The sequence below is a fragment of the Pituophis catenifer genome, unplaced genomic scaffold (genome assembly GCF_029215685.1).
Source record: "Pituophis catenifer annectens isolate HBS135680 unplaced genomic scaffold, rPitCat1.0.hap2 SCAF_1, whole genome shotgun sequence".
NCBI classification, from domain to species: Eukaryota; Metazoa; Chordata; class Lepidosauria; order Squamata; family Colubridae; genus Pituophis; species Pituophis catenifer.
This window is the reverse complement of record NW_027256881.1, coordinates 286,513,826-286,534,995: the sequence shown is the minus strand read 5'-3', so window position 1 is coordinate 286,534,995 and position 21,170 is coordinate 286,513,826. Positions and strand designations below refer to the sequence as shown.

Sequence of the window (21,170 nt, the reverse complement as noted above, 5' to 3'; positions counted from 1 at the left end):
AGAAATAAATGTTCTTTGTGATGTTGTTAACAAGAGTGTGTGTGGGGGGTTCAAAATCTGGAGTAACGAAACTGGAACGGGCAAGTCTTTGGGGATGCTAGTCTTGACCGAAATGCACTTGGCATGTGGAAAACATTTTGTTTTAGAGGAGCAATGAAGCTGAAGAAGTGCTGATAGGAAATTCTGCTATTTAGTAGCATTCCTCCCATGCAGAGCTGAAGTAGTAACATTAAAATAATATGAGGTTGTTCAGCTTGCAATAGGGCTCAAGGTATTTTTGAGGAGGATGGGTATTACCTGTACGAGTTCAGCAGCCACGTTGAGTTTGAGGTGCAGAGGTAGCTCTTCAAGTGCTTGAACCAAAGACTGGCAGTCAACGTACAATCCTGACAACTGAAAACAGAGTGCATGCGCACTAAATGAAAACTGCATTCATTCTGATCACTGAGTTAGTGCAACCAAGTCTTCTCTCCCAGGTTGGGGAAGACTAACAGCCATGGAGTACCTTATTTTTTCAGTGCAAGCAAAGCTGTAACAGATTTTCATTACGCCGGGTTGGGTGACTCATGCACGCCTAATTTCATATACGAATTGAACAGGGGTGAGTTCTTCTTACCTTTACTACCAGTTCGCAACGGGATCGCGTGCACGCTTTTGCTTTGCTCACATGTGCGCCTTGCTTCTGCACATGCGCAGATTGCCGATGATGACATCTGGGGCAGTGGGCGGGGCCTCCTGCCGGTTTTACTATCAGTTCTTGAGAATCAGTCCGAACTGGGGGCAACCCATCACTGAAACTGAAGCATTAACGAGCAACTATCTATTTACTTTGAATTTAATAATTCTGACATCAGTACACGTTCTGGAATTTTTGGTATTTTCTGAAAGAATAGGGCAACAAGCCACTGCACAAGGCAGGCAGATGCACAGAACTATATCAAGAGCTGTGGTGGCGCAGTAGTTAGTACTGCAGGCTATTTCTGCTGACTACCAGCTACCAGCCGTTCGGCAGTTCGAATCGCACTGGGTCAAGGTTGACTCAGCCTTCCATCCTTCCGAGATGGGTAAAATGAGGACCCAGATTGTTGGGACCAATTTACTGACTCTGTAAACCACTCAGAGTTGGCTATAAAGCACTGTGAAGCAGTATATAAGTCTAGGTGCTATTGCTAGGTGCTATTATTCTATTTATAAAGAGGATTTTAAACAATCAATGAAATATGTTTCCATTTAATTTTTTAAATAGAGGACAATACTTTTTACAAAAACTTTTTTAAAACTACTTTTATTGTACTTGTTATTTCAATGATTTAGATTTCTGCTATTGGTTTTTAATGTACCATGAATGTCTTGTTTGTATTTTGCCTGATACTTCATAGCACAAAAATGATATAAATATATTGTTGATGAAATGAATAAATAATTAAACAGAACCTGGACCAATTCAGGAAGGTCTTTATGTTTTTTTAAAAAAATTGTTGCTGCTGTTAGCACTGTTTTGAAATTTGCCGTAATTTTAAGACCAAAGATACTTTTTAGAAAACATTCTAACACTTTATCAGTATTTGAAATGACCAAATTATTTTCACTCAAATAATCTGGAAAAGTACTATACTAATATGCCCTTATGTTGAGCCAAAAATAGCAATCATCTGACTCCTTTGAAGTTCATGTTACTCTTCTGAGACAATAGAACATAGAATAATAGAGTTGGAAGGGACCTTGGAGGTCTGCTAGTCCAACCTCCTGCTTGAGCATGAGACCCTATACCCGTGATGGCGAACCTATGGCACGCGTGCCACAGGTGGCATGCGTAGCCATATCAGTGGGCACGCGAGCTCAGCTCCGGCACGAAACAGGCTGTTTCCTGCCACCGGAGGGCCTCGGGGGGGGGGGAAGGCCTGTTTTTTGCTGTCCCCAGCCTCCGGAGCCTCTCTGGGAAGTTGGCAAACGGGCCGTTTTCAGTCTCCGGGGGGGTGGGGAAGGCCGTTTTTGCCCTCCCCAGACTCCTAGAAAGGCTCTGGAGCCAAATGAGAGAGAAAAACAGACCTACCGGGCCATCATGTGCCAGGAGCGGGCAGGAGTGGGGGGGGGGGGTTGTACACACATGCACGGGGGCGGGGTGCATAGAATTATGGGTGTGGGCATGCAGGCGCACGACCCCCCCCCAGCCCTCCCCTTCTGGCATGCGATGGCAAAAACGTTAGCCATCACTGCCCCATACCATTTCAGACAGTCTCTGTCCAGTCTCTTGTGGAACACCTCCAGTGATCAGGCACCCACAACTTCTGAAAGCAAGGTTGATTGGTTGATTGTTCTCACTGTTAGGACATTTCTCCTTAGTTCTAGGTTGCTTCTCTCCTTGATTAGTTTCCATCCATTTCTTCTTGTTTTATCTTCTGGTGCTTTTGAAAATAGGTTGACCCCTTCTTCTTTGTGGCAACCTCTCAAATACTGGAGCACTGCTATCATACCTCTCCTACCCTTCTTTTCACTATACTAGACATACCCAATTCCTGCAACCGTTCTTCATATGTCTTGGTCTCCAGCCCCCTAATCATCATTTTTGCTCTTTTCTGCACTCTTTCCAGAAACTCTTTTTTATATTATGGTGACCAAATAAATAATAAACAAGAAAAAAGATTTCATAGAACTAAATACAATAAATTCTTCAAAAAATTCCTCAAAAAATGCCACCGTTCCATAAGATATCCTCCTTTGTGCCATTGGATGGTTTATTCTGAATGGAAGCAAGGTCACCGTATGATGCCATTTCATCACATGTCTTCTGTAATGAGCATGACAAATGAGAAAAGGAAAGTCAAATGTGACACCCAATTCTAAGCAACAGCCTAGGATCTTCTCTGATTTTGGCACAGACATTAGCCTAATACAAAACAAAGCAATAGAAATAATAGAATGCTTTCCTGAGCAGTTGCTGACATTATTCCCAACAGCTCATACATGTGCAAATGGCATGATAAAGGAAGAAAAATAAATTTCTTTTCTCCATCATCAGTGGATTCATTTTACTTCATTACAGACTCTCGAAGAAAAGCTATAATCTTACACTAGCAATTCCCTAACTTAACAGTAAAACTGGGTTGAAAATCAGTCGACAAATCTTCTGTCTCTTCAGCTCTTTTTAGTAAATTGGTCCTCAAGTTGGAAGAAGTTATTTATGTTACAAATCTGTCCATCTTTCTGTACCTTCCTCTGAATTGTGTTTGACAAATCATTTGCCGTTCACCCTTCCCTTTTCAACTCTGGTTTTCAATCCCAGAATTTTAGAACACAGATAAGGAATTGGGAAGGTAATCCTTTTTCCTTGTGGTGCTTAAATTATCATCAAATTGATCTTGCCTTACTTTAAAAGCCAAAGGTTGAACAATGGTGGGGAAGCTTGCTTTAAGCATGCCTTTTACATATAGATCTCAGAAAAAACCATTTCAGAATGCTAATCAACAATAAGGTGGTAGGCAATGTGGTCCAGTGACCTGAACTGGATCCTGGGATAAGTAGCTGTTACCCATCTTCCAAGGTAACTATTAATGTATTTCAGCAGGATGTGGCAAAAGCTACTATTGTGCCCAGATGTTTAGTATCTCTTTTTATTACTTTAATGTAAAAGTCCTCTTCTATCAAGACTTAACAGCTATTAGCCGTATCTTTGAACACTACAATGGATTTCCGGTAGCTTTTCATCTCACTGTATCAAACTATGACATAATTTTATAGTAGAAAACTTTCTGCTTACTAAAACCATACTGTATGTGTGGCTGATACAAACTCCCGTGTGCAACTTGTACTGTTCCACTGAGGTGCAGGCTCAATTGTAGTCCATGTCCATTTTTTAAAGATACATACTGTATTGATTTGTTTGGGCTGGTACTAAGATTTAACATGGATGTGGGAGGACTGATTTTAGTAGCTTTTTATGTAATAGCTGGGTTATTTTACTCTCTTTAGATTTGATAACACTTACTTAGCATTTATAAAGAGCACTTTAAGTGTTCAAAGCACTTTGCATATATTACTTTAATAATCCTTACAAGGTAAGGAAGTAATATAATTCTTATTTGCCTGAGTTGTCTATGTGTGTGAGTGTTTCATAAAGACTGAGAACAGTAATAATTGCCTATTGTTTTAAGATGATGCTTGAAACAATATTATGCTTTTATCAGTTTTACGGGTATTAAACAACCCATGCTCCATTGGGTCATCGTTTCAGAAAAAAAATCCTTACCTAAATAGAGAAACAGAATGACTACAGGTGAGCAAAAAAGCAGACGGAACAGGAATGACTTCTAACCACCTTCCCGATTGAATTTTCTTGTGGGAAACTGGTAAGGGAGCATTAGAAATCTTCCAATCTTCCTTCCTTCCTTCTTCCCTTTTCCCTTCCCAGCAGCAAGTATGTGGTTGCTGCTGGTGGGGAACAGAGCAAGGGATTGTGAAAGCGGCTGGGAAACTGTCACAAAACATTGAAAATGCAGATCACATGACTGCAGCAGCATCCTGCAGCATTTAAGCAGTCACAACTGTCCCAAATTTCATTTCCTTGGGAGTTGTAGGTCTCAGATTTTGGATTCATTCTACAAGGTAGTTTGATTCAAAAAATGTTGCCCTGTGATGATGCACTATTTCACTCAATTTTAAAGGTTACAGACACAAGAATTTCAGTAGTATATAGATAAACCTATATCTGAAAGACAAAGGTCACTCTTTTGAAGACAGTAAAGTTCACTTTCTGGACAGAGAGAACCATTGGGCTGAAAGAGGGGTCAAAAAAGGCATCTATGTTAAAAGTGAACAGCCCTCTTTTAACAAATGGAGAGGAATACAATACCACCTATCTCCTATCTTCAGCGCAGTCCTTTCAGTAGTCCTATGAAGATTCCACACCCATTTGCACTCTGATTAAGGTGACACTGATGGTACAGATAAACCCCCCAAGTGGTCTCAATGACTCTCAGAGAACTAATGGCTGACCTTCAGAATGCCAATGACCAGATGACTGCAAAGAATATAAACCCTTCCATTCCCCTTCAGTCAGAACCGAAGAAGCTTCTTGGAAGAGAAGCAAACCATTTTCAAGGGAAAAAAATTCAAGAAAGTCCAGTTGATTTTGAAAAACACTTTTGAGGCATAACCTGGATGATTGAGAATATCCATAGACATAAACCTATTACACACAGATTATACACAAAAAAGCAGCTTTTACTTGCTCCACTATCTGATGAAGAATTTAAACAAATAATTTTAAAATGCCAAGCAGAAAAACAGCAGGATTGAATAGATTTCCTATAGAGTGGTAAAATATTAATAGATTTTTGGTGCCAAAACTTTGTCAATTGCATCATGAGGTACTTCATAAGGGAATATTACCAGAGATATTATATTGAAATTAAACAAGAGTTTTAGTAGTATATACTGTAGATATTTATTAACTGCCACGGAAATAATGAAATTTTAAAAAGATACACAGCAATTTTTAAAAGAAAGACTTGTTCTCCATTACCTGCTTTGGGCAAAGGTTTTCTGAAATCCACTCTTTTTCTTCAGCAAGTCTGAATTGGGTAAAGGAATCTCCTGAAAACAAAATGACATTTACGTTGAATAGGCTCTCCATTTATCAGAAATGACTGAGATTACATTAATGAAAAAACAAATCAAGCATGATACACAAATAATATATCATTCCTTGTTTTACACTATTCAAGACAGTAACCACATTGATAAAAATGGCGAGAATATAAGGTGTTGGTAAGAACCAGTTAGCAGAATAAGAGTTATAGTTCAGCCTCTTATTATGCTTCCAGATTCCCTGTTTATTGTCTTTCAGACTGAAAGAAAGCACATGTGGGATAGTCCATGTTACAAACAAACAGGAAACTCCTTCTCTTAGTAAAACACATTTTGCAAAATGTAGAGCATACCGCACAGTATGCACACTGCATACCGCAGCATCCAGCAAGAATTAAAACTGGCATAACCTAATTCAGAGAAATAGTTTTTATTCTGTTTGAAGAAAATGTCATCAATTAGTAGTGTACATGAAAGGCAAGTTTGTGTTCAGGTTTGTGTACTTCTGAAATTAGCATTGTTTAATTTAAACACTTCCAGCATGCCGTGTATTGGTTCAGGTCTAAAGCAAAATCTTGCATCAGAAAACCTGCTGAATCCTTCTCCCTGTTAACAATCAGAGGGGAATGAATGAACTGCTATAATATATTTAACTTTTGAGATAACTGAATGATCACTGCATTTTTGAGGGATGAAACATTCCCAGATAGAGGCAGGTGCAGAATTTGTCCACAAGGGAGAAAACATTTCTTTCCCCCTCTTCTGGGGTAAGGAGAAATTGATAAATATTATGCTGCTTCATGTGTTTTTATATAATGTATTTTTGCATTTTTAAACCATGTATTGTCTACAATGTTTGAATTCTTTCTAAGACCACTATGACTGAAAAGAAAAAAAGGGAAAAGAGCCCAACATTTCTGTTGTTAAGTGAGACATTTGTTAAGTGAATGTTGCTCCATTTTACAAGATTTCTTGCTACAGGCGTTAAGTGAATCACTGCAGTTGATAAGTTAGTAACACGGTTGTTAAGTGAATCTGGCTTCCCCATTGACTTTGCTTGTCAGAAGGACACAAAAGGGGATCCACATGACCTTCGGACACAGCAATAGTCATGAACCAATTGCCAAGCATTTGAATTTTGATCACGTGATCATGGAGCTGTTACAAAGGTTGTAAGACTGAAAAATAGTCATAAGTCACTTTTTTAATGTTGTTGTAACTCTGAACGGTCACTAAAAGAACTGTTGTAAGTTGAGGACTATCTGTAGTCTGTGACTGGAAGTTACTGCAATCAGTTATAAATCATACTTTTTATTCTTCCATCTTTTTCTTTTCCCCTGTGGTGAACTGGAAAATTATCAGCTTTAATCTCCTTTGAGATTATCTCCATTGAGGCTATCTAAAGCTATTCTCTTCACATTTTTTGAAGAAATGTGGCAAATCCGAGGAGTCGTATAGTTAAACTTTGGTTTGAATCCCCTTGTGGTAAAGAGTGTTTTCCATCAGACAAAGTGTAAGATATTTCAGATTATTTTCTTTCCATTCTGGATCTGAACACATTTACAAGATAATACACTTTTACACTTGGTAAAACAAACAAATGATAACAGTTGCTAGCAAAAACCTTGGTATCAATAATGACTAGCATCACAGTAGGTATTTCAGAATATATTTCAAAGTGAGATGATGACTTTATTATATATATGCCTGAGAGACCAAGCTGCCTCCATGTCTATGTAAAAATGCTGCAATGTAGTTTCATTTTGCCTCTACCCTCAAAAATATATGTGTCTAATTCTTAGTCGTCCCAAGGCATTAATTTGATTTATTTAGTGGCATGTGTGACTTCAAATGCTCTCAGTTAATGAACATTTCATGGTAGTTACTTCTTAACCTACACTATTAAACCCCAGGGAATTATTACAAAATAAACGAAAAAGATGGTTGGATAAAAGTTATGTTGAATCTCTGAAATACTGTAAAAACTGAAATAGGTCCCATCCAAAAGTGGAGGTTTTGAGTTGAGAACAAAACTACATTGGCAAATATTTCAGATTATGACCAGGTAATTGTTTCTCTAGTCTCAACCAAGGCACAGCTGATTCTCTCCTGAGAATATGTTTCAGATACATGTATTTATAGTGGGTGTGCTTTGACGTTTGATAATTAGATTTCTACTAACTCACAACTGACTTCTCAAGCAGACCTCTGAAAGGTTACTGCAGTACCTTATGCAATGCTTATCTATAAATAGGCTATTTAGATCTAATCATTGGATAAACAGATATAGATGTAGCAGTTCTGAGTTATTTAGGTTGTTTTGTTGACTAAAATTTTTTAAAAAGTCAACCTGCTTTGCATTTTTATGTTATGTTCTTGATTTTCAAAGACGGTGAAATATATTGATTAAAATTGCTTTGTACACTTTTTTGGACAAATTACAATTCCTGTCCTTTAGAAAAAAAAGTAGCTAGTCTACGTTGCTAATTTTTTTTTTCATCAAAGCTACGGTTGAGAAATAAAAACTACACTGTCTGATAATTTGTGAATTGACTACAGAAGGATAACAGTCCCCAGCTTCTTGACTCGTAGCGATATCACAATAGACGTTTTCATGAACAGTTTAAGGGTAGCACATAATATCACAGAGGAAATTTATCAAATAAAGAAGCAATAAGTGCAATTCATCAGAAGCACATTCAGCATAAATTAGTTTAATAGAAATGTAGTCTAACTAATTATCTTTAAAAAAAAAACTCTTAGCACAAAAATAATTTCATGTTACTCCATAAATATTAATAAACTATTGGACAATAAGCTGCAAATGGTTTCAAATTTAAAAATCATAATTTTTAAATTCCAGGTAAAAATAATTGGAAATTAAAGCAACATGAAAATTCGGGAAAAAACCAGGGCCATATTGTTCAGTCTCCTCTTTTCAATTCCTCACATTCAGAAGTGGGAAATCCAGCATAGCTGGCTGGAGAATTCTGGGAGTTGAAGTCCACAAGTCTTAAAGCTGCCATGCTTGAAGACCTCTGCTTTAAATGAACTGGAACTGATATTAGCTAAATTCACTTTTAACCAACCAAAACCAGTGTTCTAGAGCAGTGGTCCCCAACCCCCGGTCCGCGGACCGGTGCCGGGCCGTAGAGTACCTGGCACCGGGCCGCGCAGCGGCCGGGGGACATGAACGCTGCAGCGCAAAGGCTCCTGGGCCGTGCGCAATGGGCCGTGCACAAAAGCTCCTGGGCCGTGTCCCCACCCCTGCGCGCGCTCAGCGGGCCGCGGCGATAAAAAGGTTGGGGACCACTGTTCTAGAGCACATAGTTAGACATGGAATAAATAAAATAATTAATTCCAATGTGTATTTCAATTCCAATAAGTAAATCATGTTGAGATTGAAACATTCTAATCTCAACAGCCATTTCAACTCCTCTGAGCTTGGAACTAAATAGATGTTTTGCAGGTTGGTAGAAAAATAAGTTGCTTTAAAGTCTTCTGTCTGTTTCAGGTCCTATAATTTGGCTATGGGTTTTGAGCCATTTATGGTAGTATTTTCCATCCTAGCAGTCAAGTCCCTGCTGCCATTCATTCAACTTGATGAGAGAGTGCCATTTGTAAAAAAATAAAAATGGGTTAATCACATGGTGGGGATGACTTTTTACAGCTATAATAAGCACCTACTAGTCTGCCTGGTAAGTTACTGCATGTGGGTGGATGAATTGCATTTAGCATTTATATCAAACCAGGTTTGCTCCTGGTTTGGTCCGGTTCTTGCAAACCGATAGTAACGGCGGCGGGAGGCTCCGCCCACCCTCCTAGACATTATCATGAACTATCTGTGCATGCGCAGAAGCTTCTGCGCATGCACGCGCGTGCTCCCATTGCAAACCGGTAGCGGAAGTAAGTAGAACCCTCCCCTGATTTATATGTGCCTGCACAGCTATATATGCTTCACACCAATGTAGCCAATGTAGTTAAGGTTCTTCAAATGTAAAGGCTACTAATACAATATTCATTTCTTGAGCTTTTGAGTACATACTACCTGCCTATGGTCTTGGGAGCTAATGATACCTGGCTTCAGAATGCACCTAAAATTGCAAAAAACTTGTTGCTGGCTCAGGATGGTTTGAAGAACAGTTATCTGTGTCTGCACTCTCTGCGGGCTCTTAGCTTTTGTTCGTTTAATGTGAATGCGATTCATGCAGTTCAGAAGCACCAGAGGCCATTAGTTTACTTCATTATACAGCCACCCTTACGTTCAAGCAAAAAATCAGTAAAGTTCAGATAATTGTTTTTATTGGCAGGCAGGATGAGTTAAAAAAAAAAAACACAACACATTTTTTTCTGATCTAATTTTTGATCTTGCTAAATTGGTTGGGGGTGTAGTGCTTATAAAAATACTGGATAAGAGTTCAGTTTTTGAAAACTAAAAATATGAATAAACCTCTATGCCTCTATGAATTAAGATTTGAGTTAAAGACGTTTGTTAACACATTTTCTTGCATAGTGTGCCAGAAATTGCTTGCAGAGAACCTTGTATTTGCTTTTATTCTTTTTTTTTGGGGGGTGGGGGGTGGGGTTGTGACTTGTTCTGACTTGTGCCACATGTTTTTAATGAGATATACTTAAAATTAAAAGCTAAGTACTTGCTTTTAATTTGTGAACACACACACACACACACACACACACACAGATGATTGTTTCCAGCTATATTTGAAAAAGATGCTCTTTTAAATTTGGTAGATAATTCATTGTCTGAATATTATGTTCCCTACAAAATGTGCCTAATTCTATACTTTGATTGAAAGGGAAGAAAGATACAACAAAGAGAAAATGAAAGGGTAGTCCACTCTACTTAGATGTTCCATAAAACTCATCAGTCAAAATGAAAATCAGTTAAAACAAGCTGACATTCAGCGAAGCTCCAGTACTTTGCAGGAAAAGCAAAAAAAGGCTTCTGCCCTTACTCTGTCTATGCTACTTAATAGCACAGCATAAAAAGCTTTTTAATCAAAATTAAATATGTAAATATTGTCTTTTATAGTGATACTTCATAGTTACTTAATATTAATATTAGATACTTAATATACTTAATAGTATCACTATAAAAATAATATGTACATATTTAATTTTGATTAAAAAGCTCTGTTGTGTAGTTCTCATTTGTGTTGTGAATTGTTTTTAATCCATAGAGCACAGAGTAAAAAAAAAAAAAAAATCTTTTGAAATAATTCTCCCCAAACCAACTAGCATGCACTGTTCACAAGTTGTAGCTGATCCTTCAGATGGTGGGAATTTTTCAATCTAACTTTTTTGAGCATGATTTTCTTTTCTGCGTAACTACCCAGAAATCTCAATATGCAGATATAGATTTCCTTATAAGATAATTTAAATATTTTTTCAATATTGCTAAATTGCAATCTCCTGAACCCTTATTAATCATTAAATTATTCATTTCTCACACTTCATTTTCAATCAGGGTGGATAAAAATCAATGATTTTTTTAAAAAAAATCAAAAAAATCAGATTTTTTTTATTTAAATCGGATTTTTTTTTATTTTTATTGAATTTATTTTAATAAAAAACTTTTGGGGTAAAAATCTATCGTAAGATAGTTTTCTATTTAAGATACATAAATAATTTAGTTTAGTCAGCATGAAATGGAGCTTAGTTATGTAGCATGAGGCTGTATATTCTGCAACACTGGGACTATCGGTGAGTCAACAGTGGGTCAAAGGAGTAGCAGAGATGACAGTTGCTCTTTAAAAATTATGATTTAAATCGAGTTGATTTAAATCAAGTCTTTTTACTAGTGATTTAAATCATGATTTAAATTGTGATTTAAATCAACTTGATTTAAATCAAATCCACCCTGTTTTCAATATGTTTGAACTTTCTCTATTTCTAACACACATACCCAGCAGTGCATCAAGGAACATAGTGTACAAAGACCCATGGATTAGAGAGACTTGACCCATTTAGTCCTGTTCATGGACATATTCTAAGATCAGGAATGGCTCTCAAATAAAGAAGGACATTTAATCATCCTCTTCATCACTCACATAAATCTTCAAAAAATATACTTCAAAAATCTCCAACTGAACAAAAGGTGACACAGTCTCTACATGGTATAAATTCAAACACAACATCTTTCTGAAAATTTGAATCCATCCTATTTATGTACGATTGCTTCCAGATTCAAAGTAAGAAAACATGAACATGGCAGGTGCAGACTTGGGATACCCTTTCAGTCAACATTATGCAACATCGCCTTTGGCAGAAACAACAGCTTTTGAAATATTTGATACAACCAGACAAGTCTTTCTATTCTTGCTTTTCATTTTTTCCCCTACTTTTCTAGTTGAGAAATATTCTTAGGTGTCTGTTCACACACTACACATTTACAGTCTGCCCACGGATTTTCAATAATATTCAAGAGAAGACCACCCCAAAACCTTTACAATTTTTTTTCCTGTAAACATTTCATGATTAATTTGCAGTTATGTTCTGGGTCATTGCCTTGCTGAAATATCTACTCTCTTTTTAAGTTCAGCCTCTTCACTAACAGTGGGGCATTAGCTTCTACAAGATATTGATATTTAATTAATTCTTCTTTCTACTTTCACAATAGTTCCTATGCTACTTGTTGCCCCACAGAGCCAAAGCACAACAGAGACAGCCCAGGTTTTAATAGCTGGCAAGGTGTTTTTCTCTTCAAATGCTTCATCCTCTTATCCCCAAATGTATCCTGTGCAATTATGGCCAAGCCAAGCCATTCAATGTTTGTTTCATCAATCAAAAACACTTTGTTTCAAAATGTTTCAGGTTTATAAAGTTTTGTTTTTCATACTTTAAACAATTATTTTGAGAAAAAAGGTAAATCTCCCATCCAGATCAGTGCTATATAAGCACTACTATGCTGTGGACCTTCAGACCACTATTTTAAAGGTATTGTGGTGGCGCAGTGTTTAGAAAGCAGTACTGCAGGCTTACTTTGCCCACTGCCAGAAGTTCGATCCTGACTGGCTCAAGGTTGACTCAGCCCTCCATCCTTCCGAGGTCAGTAAAATGAGAACCCAGATTGTTGGGGGCAATATGGGTTTTTGTTGTTTTTTTTTTTTTTGCTTTAATTATATGCCGCCCTTCTCCGGAGACTCAGGGCGGCTTACAATGCGTATGTTGACTGTAAACTGCCCATAGAGTGCTATAAAGCACTATGAAACAGTATACAAGTCTAAGTGCTATTGCTATTGTTCTTTGTGGGTTGTTTTACAGATCTGAATACTGATCAGGCAGTTTTCCATTGCGCTGCTAAGTCACTTCATTATAGATGATGAAATCTCATTATAGATGGGATTTCGTCATCTTCCTGTCAGGGACTGAGCGTGGTTTTTTTTCATCAAATCCTTTAACCACGCCCCCTCTGCTCTCTGTCTCCTCAGTTATTTCGCTCAGTCGACTTGTAGGGACCTGTTATTTCCTCTGCTCTAGCTTTTAGTTTTAGGGACTTTAGGTTTTATTATTTTTGTTTCCTTTCGGGGCGTTTTATTAGTGGAGCGAAAAGCTTGCTTTGGGACAGCTTGCGGCTGCGGCTGTCCCTTGTTTCTGGAGGTGGGGGGATTGGATCTGGGGCTCCAGACCATCCCCCTCTTCGTTCTCACGCAAGCGATTGGAGTCTGACCCGGCTGGGCAGCTCCAAAACAGCCCGCGCCGTTTTTCTTTAGCCGCTGGCGAGATCGTCGGTTCCAGGTGAGCCTGGTAAACCGTGGCCGCCATTTTGTTTTTATTTATTTTATTTTATTTTGAATTTGTATACCGCCCTTCTCCCTGAGGACTCAGGGCGGTGAACAGCCAAATAAAAACATCAAGTACAAATATTCAAATACAGTTAAAATATACATATATAAATTTGGCCCCATTAATTAAAAACAATAAACAAAACACTTAAAAACACTTAAAAAATTAGGCCAGCCCGGCTTGCTGGAAAAGGAAGGTTTTAAGGGCACGGCGGAAGGCACTGAGGTCTTGGATTCTCCTTATCTCTGGAGGCAATTGATTCCAGAGGGTAGGTGCCCCCACAGAGAAGGCCCTCCCCCTGGGGGTCACCAGCCTGCACTGTTTGGTTTGTTGCTCCAAATTAGCTCAGGGCGGCTCCGGAGTTCCTGGTAGCTTGGCTATTCAAACTCTGAGTATTTCTTGCCTCACTGTCAACGAGAGGAAGCGGAATTACAGCAATTTCCTCGATTCACTGGATCTGATCATCAGGGTGCTGCTACGAGGCGAGAGGTGCTCTTTTTCCATTTGAATTTGATTGACAGTTGAGGGTTGGCGGTGTGAAGGGATTACTAATCTTGACCGCCCTGACTGATTGCTATCTGGGAAGGAGGACGAGGAGAGAAGATTGTGGAAATTTTCCTGCTTCTGTCTGAGGTATTCTTCTGTGGGTTGTTGGACTTGGGCAGCCATTTTGTGACTTTGTGTTTTGGCGCCAAAACCGTTTCTACTTCTTTGGAGCCTGCTGTCATTGGAACTTGTTTTAATATGGCAGACCAGGAATTCTCCTCTGATAATGAACAACCACAATCCCCTCCCAGGGCAAAAAAGACAAAAAAATCCAAATCTAAAGCCCCTGCTGTGGCAACCGGGCAGGATTCTGAGGCTTCCTCATCCAGGCACCCTCCTTCAACTATAATGGACAGAGACGCCATTAGGAGACATAATGCATTGGAGAGGCAATGCGAGAGGGCGCAAAAGAAAGCTCAAGCTTCCTTGGCTCCACCTTCTCCCCATTCTGAAGTGGAGGATGACTTACCTCCTATAAATCCAATTCAACCTCCTCCCACCTCGCAGGGTTCTCAGCAAGAGGGTCTGAATGCAGCCCAGAATATGGGCTTGGGGGTGCAGGCTATGGATATGAACCAACCTGTTAGTTTTCAGTCTATTCTTACCAATGCTTTAGCCCAGGCGTTTGCTTCAAGTTTTAGTCAACAGATGCCTGTCGCCCCTGCGACTTGCCATCTTCATGCTAACCAGTTGCCCTCTTCTTCTGCTAGCTGCCACTTTCATGCCAACCAGGCCATACCTGGACATAGTCAGGCTAGTCAGGCTATCTCGCAGGAGCATCCTGATAGTGAGGAGGCAGAGCGTTTTGAAGGGGAGGTTGAGGAACCAGAGTTTTCGGAGGATGAAGGTGTTGAACCTGATAAGCCTGCATTCACTACCTTATTCCGGCCTGCTGTGTTTAAAACATTGCTGCGTAAAGCTAAATTGGCAACCAACATGGCCTCCATCTCCAGTTCTCATGACCAAAACACTGGCAGTCAGAAATCTCATAATGACTTATTTCCTGTTCCTTCCCAGGATCAGGACTTTATTCCCTGTCCAGAGTTATTTTCTGGGGTCATTAAGAAACAATGGGAACACCCGGGGGCCCTTTCTGCACCCTCTGGGCTTGATAAGAAAATTTATTGTGTAGACCCCTCTCTGGAGAGCCTTTTGGCCCTTCCGTCTGTAGACCCTCCAGTAGTAAATTTATCATCATCTACTATTTTTTCCTCAGATGTCATGGAGGTGCTCCGCTCAGAGGATAGGAAAGCAGAGGCCGCTTTCAGAAAGAGCCACCAGGCGGCTGCCTGGGCTGTAAGGACCGCCACTTCGGCCTCCTTTTTTAATCGGGCGAATCTTGTTTGGCTCAAGCAGCTTAGGGACCGCCTTCCCCCGGAAGACCTACGTCTTCAACAGGACATAAATAAGATGGTGGCTGCAGCCGAATATTCGGCTGACGCCTCTCTGGACGCAGCTAAGTTTGCGGCTAGATCAATGGCGTCTTCAGTGACATCTCGTAGACTACTCTGGCTTCGCCCCTGGCGTGCTGATTTAAAAGCTAAGTGGAAATTGGCGTCTACTCCTTATCAAGGTACTAATTTGTTTGGCCCTGCATTAGATCCCATTTTAATTGAGGGAAAAGATAAGAAAAAGGTCCTACCGGTGTCCTACCGTAGGACAGAGTGTCGCTTTACGCCTTATTCCCAGAGGCAGCCCTTTCGTCAGGACCCAGTGGGTCCTATGCTTCCAGACCTTACACACAAGGGTATGACAGACCAGCTGACAGACAGTCCTTTAGGGACAGAGGCAGGTTCCAGTTTGCCTCCAGAAGACCCTTCAGGGGTTCTGGATCCAGACCTGGAAGGAGAGGCAAATGACTCGCTTCCCCCACCTTCCATTGGCGGACGACTCTGCCACTTTGTCAGTCAGTGGGAGGAATCCACGTCCGAGGATTGGGTCCTTCGGACTGTGAGACTAGGTCTTACCTTGGAATTCAGAACCAGGCCCCCCAACCGTTTCCTTCCCTGCCCTATTCCTCGTCAGCCAGAGAAACATCAGCAATTGAGGAAGGAGATCCAACATTTAATAGATATAGGGGCTATAGAACCTGTTCCTGCAGGGCAAGAAAGGTCGGGGGTGTATTCAGTTCTGTTCCTAGTTCCCAAGGCCTCCGGGGGCTGGAGAGCCATCCTAAATCTCAAATTTGTCAACAAGTTCCTTCTATTCCGAAAGTTCAAAATGCAGTCCCTCAGGACTATTCTGGATTGTGTGCGGAAGAAAGACGTGATGACGTCGCTGGACCTCCAGGAAGCTTACCTGCACGTGCCTATCCACCCGGCCCATCGCCGCTTCCTGAGGTTTGCTTATGCGGGAGTACACTACCAATATCGGGCCATGCCATTCGGTCTTTCCTCCGCACCACGAACTTTTACAAAGTTGTTGGCGGTGGTGGCTGCGACTATCCGGCTGGTTCCGATCAGAATTCTCTGTTATCTCGACGATATCTTGCTGCTTTCTCAGTCTCCTCAACAGGCTCTGCAGGATCTGGAGACGGTGACCAACATCATCACTCGACACGGCTTCTCCATAAACCATCGAAAGAGCCATCTTCAGCCTACAACCAGAATTGCGCACCTGGGGGCGCTGATAGATTCGGAGGAGGGACTGGTTTACCTGTCGCCGGAACGCCAAACCGACATCAGGACTTTAGTTCGACATGTCCTAGATCGTCCACAGGTAACATTTCTAACCTTATCAAAGTTGCTCGGGAAATTTATTTCCTGTATCTCAATAGTGTCGTGGGCGCGAAGGCATGGACGACAACTCCAGTGGTTCCTCCTGCCAGCACAGAAGTCGGGCCAGGGCACATCTGCATCCAAGGTGAGGCTTCCTCCCAGAGTACGAGCATCCCTCAGGTGGTGGGACTCAGAGGCGATCAGCAGGGGTTGTTTCTTCCAGGAACCCAACAGGATCGCGGTGACATCAGATGCGAGCCTGTTGGGCTGGGGCGCCCACCTGGGGTCAGAGGTTGTCCAGGGTCTGTGGTCTCCTATAGAAGCCAAGAACAGCATAAATTGGCTAGAGCTTCGAGCTGTCCGCCTTGCCTTGAGACACTTCCAGCTTCTTCACCAGCATGTCCTGGTTCTGACGGACAATACGACCACCAAGGCCCATATCAATCGCGAGGGAGGCACCCGATCCCCCTTGCTAATGACAGAGACAGATATGTTGATGACCTGGGCCGAGACTCATGTTCTTTCCCTGAGGGCAGAACACATTTCAGGGGCCGCCAATGTCCGGGCCGACTGGCTCAGCCGAAAGCAATTAGACCCCTCCGAGTGGAAACTCCACCCGGACCTGTTCCAGTGCATCGTAGACAAGTTCGGCCTTCCGATCGTAGACCTCTTCGCCAGCCCGGAGAATACTCAGCTTCCTCGGTTTATCTCAAGATTTCCATGTCAAGGGGCTCTAGGTCACGACGCCCTCCGTTGTCAGTGGCCCCGGGGTCTACTATATGCCTTTCCGCCTCTAGCCCTCATCCCGAGGGTAGTAAGGAAGCTGATAGCTGTAGGGGTGGAGGTCCTCCTGTTAGCCCCGCATTGGCCAAGACGAGCTTGGTTCGCCGACCCCTGGACAATACCTCGGGACTGGATCTCTCTCAGCCAGGGGGCAGTTCAACATCCAGACCCCGGTTGGCTGCGCTTAACCGTGTGGCATTTGAGAGGGTCCTCCTGAGGAGGCGTAACGTTCCGGGTAGGGTGATTGGCACTATTCAGGCCGCTAGGCGACCCTCTACCACAAGGATTTATGAGTCGTCCTGGCAGACCTTCTGCAGTTGGTGCCGTCTGCATCATGTGGACCCTACGTCGGCCAGTGTTCCTGACATCCTGGTGTTTCTGCAAGATGGGTTTGACAAGGGGTTGGCTCCTTCTACCTTAAAAAGACAGGTGGCTGCTTTATCTACGGTTTTATCCAAGGAAGCCGCTATTCCACTAACTCTTGACCCGAACATTAAAGGGTTTTTGAAGGGAGCTACAAATATTCGACCTATTATGGTTCATAGGTATCCAACTTGGAACTTGACATTAGTTCTACAAGCCCTTACCTCTTCACCATTCGAACCTTTAGGTTCAGCCAGTCTCAAGCTTTTATCGTTTAAAGTCACTTTTCTTTTGGCCATTACCTCAGCCAGGAGAGTGTCTGAGTTGGCAGCATTATCTATTCGCCAGGACTTATGCATTTTTAAGCCTAACACGGTGGTTCTGAGATTAGACCCGGCCTTTCTGCCTAAAGTTAATTCCAGCTTTCACAGATCTCAGGAAATAATCTTGCCAGATTTTTGTCCCTCTCCCAGGCATAGGTTGGAAGAACAGTGGCACACACTTGACGTGCGTCGAGCGCTCAGGAGATACATCGCGCGCACATCACCGTTTCGTAAGTCGGAGGCACTCCTAGTGTCTTTCCACCCCTCGTCTTTGGGACAGAAGATTTCTTCTAGAACGGTGGCTGGCTGGATCAAGGCGTGTATTGCCCTCGCCTATGCCTCTAAGGATAGGCCGGTTCCAGGTAATGTGTGGGCCCACTCTACGAGGAGTGCTGCAACGTCTGCTGCGTGGTCTACCCAGGCTTCAGTGGTGGACATTTGCAGGGCGGCCACTTGGACTTCCTTGACTCCATTTGTTCGTCATTACAAAATAGACACTTTTGCGTCCGCTGAAGCATCATTTGGACGTAGGGTGCTACAACAAGTGGTTTCAGCGTCTAGTGAGGGGACCAGTCAGCTTCCCACCCCTTAACTCCTGACGCTTGGGCATATCCCATCTATAATGAAGTGACTTAGCAGCGCAATGGAAAACGGACGTTGCTTACCTGAACGTCCATTTTCTTTGCGCTGCTTGTCACTTCATCCCTCCCGGTTAAGCTGCCTGGTCCTGGGCAGCGGGATTGTTTCTGTTTTCTCATCAGATCCTGGGCTTGACATGCAACTTCGTGAAACAACTGAGGAGACAGAGAGCAGAGGGGGCGTGGTTAAAGGATTTGATGAAAAAAACCCACGCTCAGTCCCTGACAGGAAGATGACGAAATCCCATCTATAATGAGATTTCGTCATCTATAATGAAGTGACAAGCAGCGCAAAGAAAATGGACGTTCAGGTAAGCAACGTCCGTTCTATTAAAGATTTTTCTTGTTCTCCAGATCTAGCCTTGACTTTAATATTTCCATGTAACTATTACTTCTTAACAATAGTTTTCACAGCTGAAATTGCTAGCCAGTAGATTAAAGAATTCTTACCTTTCTACAGTATATGTGAATTATCTTTGTTTTCAAATATTCAAATATCTGCTTAGAGAAACCCATGATTGCTGAAATAGACTGAACAATTCTGAGAGATTAGAACAATCAGAATATTTGTACTTTGAGTACAATGAGTCAGTCACCTTCTTTTGGAGTATTAACAACTTTGCTGCTATGATCCATCAAGTCATAGCCAACTTTTGGTGACCTTTTGGATAAAAGCTCTTCAAGCTATCCTGTCTCTCTCGCTTCATCACACAATTCTGCAAGATGCATTTCTGTAGCTTCAATACTTTTTCTATTCACTTCAAGTGCTGCTGACCACTTTTCCTTCCACAGAATAAAAGAAAACTGCAGCAACATTCAGTGGTATATTCAGTATTATGTATATTTTCAAGTTCTTCTAAAAAAGTTTAGAACGAACAGAACTAAGTTGGTATTGTCACTCTAACATATTATATCAATCTGCTTATAAATCATCAATACTGTTTAGAAATTTTAGAATTTATACAGTGTAATTTAAGAGTCCTTGGCTACTCTCTGAGCCTCATTGTTTGCTTGCAGATGTTTCATTACTCAACTAGATAACATCACCAAGGTAGCTTGCGGTGCCAATGTTGATGGTGGGGTGATTTTTCTCCTTGATAGATTCTTGATTAGGGCATTGTTTTCTGCTTGATTGTTTGGTGCTAATCCCAATGTTAGTTTGATCAAGAGGATATATTCCGGTCTTTTTATTTCCTTTTATTGTCTCTTGAATGGTGTACCCATATGTGTCTATTGATAGATGATTGGTCTGAATGCCAAACTCCCAAGAATACTTTAGTGTTTTTCGTAACTTTAGTCTGAATAAGGCATTGTTGTAGAACTCATTGGAAAAGACCCAGATATTGGGAAAGATTGACGGCAAAAGGAGAAGGTGACGACAGATGAGATGGTTAAATAATATCATTGATACAATGAACATGAATTTGGGCAAACTCCAGGAGACAGTGGATGATAGGGAGACCTAGTGTGCAATAGACTATGGAATTGCAAAGAACAGGATATAACTTTGTGATTGAACAACAAAAATGGCTTTGTACTGTTTTCATGATCAGTTCTTGGTCCTTAAATTAAAAGTTTGGACACAATTACCACATTTTTTGGACTATAAAAGACGCACTGGACTATAAGACGCACCCAGATTTAGAGGAAGAAAACAAGAAAAAAATAGTTTTTGGCCTCCGCGTGTCACGTTTTCGCCCTCCCCGACCCCAGAAGTACTTTTCAGGCCAAAAACAGACTCATTTTTGGCCTTCCAAACTCTCCATGTGTCCCATTTTTGCCAAAAACATGCTCATTTTTGGCCTGCAGAGTGCTTCTGGGGGCTGGGGAGGGCCAAAACGTGACGTGCAGAGGGTTCGGGAGCCCAAAAACGGGCCGTGTGGAGCACTGCAGAGTGCTTCTGGAGGCCAGGGAGGGTGGATGAGCGGAGGGTTCAGGAGGCCAAAAACAGGCCCGTATTCGGTCTATAAGACACACCAAAATTTTCACCACTTTTGGAGGGGGGGAGTGCGTCTTATACTCTGAAAAATACAGTACTTCACTTTTAAATAAGGTAGAAGTGCAGTGATCTTCAAATCTTGAGACTGTTTCACGATGAAATTTTTTAAAGTTGCAAAAGAATCCTTATATTTCATTTGCATGAAAACAATTGCAATTTATGGTGAAATCTTTACAAAATATATTCAGCATGATAAGGTGCCATTAATTAAAGCTCTAACTATAAGATTTTTTATATTTTTATTTCTTCTATTGAATATGCGTATCCTTTTGCTTAGAATGATCAAAAAATAGAAAAAGAGGTAATGTTCAGGTGTCAAAACTTGTTTCTTTCTTTCTAAACTTTGAAATTAGGTTTTAAGAGTGCATTTTGCATTGGTAGATAATATCTTTTTGAGCTCATGGAGGAATGA

The 21,170-nt window shown here is 41.2% G+C and overlaps 1 protein-coding gene across 1 annotated transcript in view; it reads right to left on the bottom strand.

Moving 5' to 3' along the window:
- The window catches only part of AVEN (apoptosis and caspase activation inhibitor), a 175,633-nt gene that overhangs the window by 8,866 nt on the left and 145,597 nt on the right, over positions 1 to 21,170 (bottom strand). Inside the window, exons 4-5 of the mRNA XM_070935827.1 lie at positions 5,522 to 5,592; positions 298 to 393 (exon numbers count right to left, since the gene is read on the bottom strand). Coding sequence (XP_070791928.1) covers positions 298 to 393; positions 5,522 to 5,592 — 167 coding nt within the window. The remainder of the gene's footprint in view (positions 1 to 297; positions 394 to 5,521; positions 5,593 to 21,170) is intronic.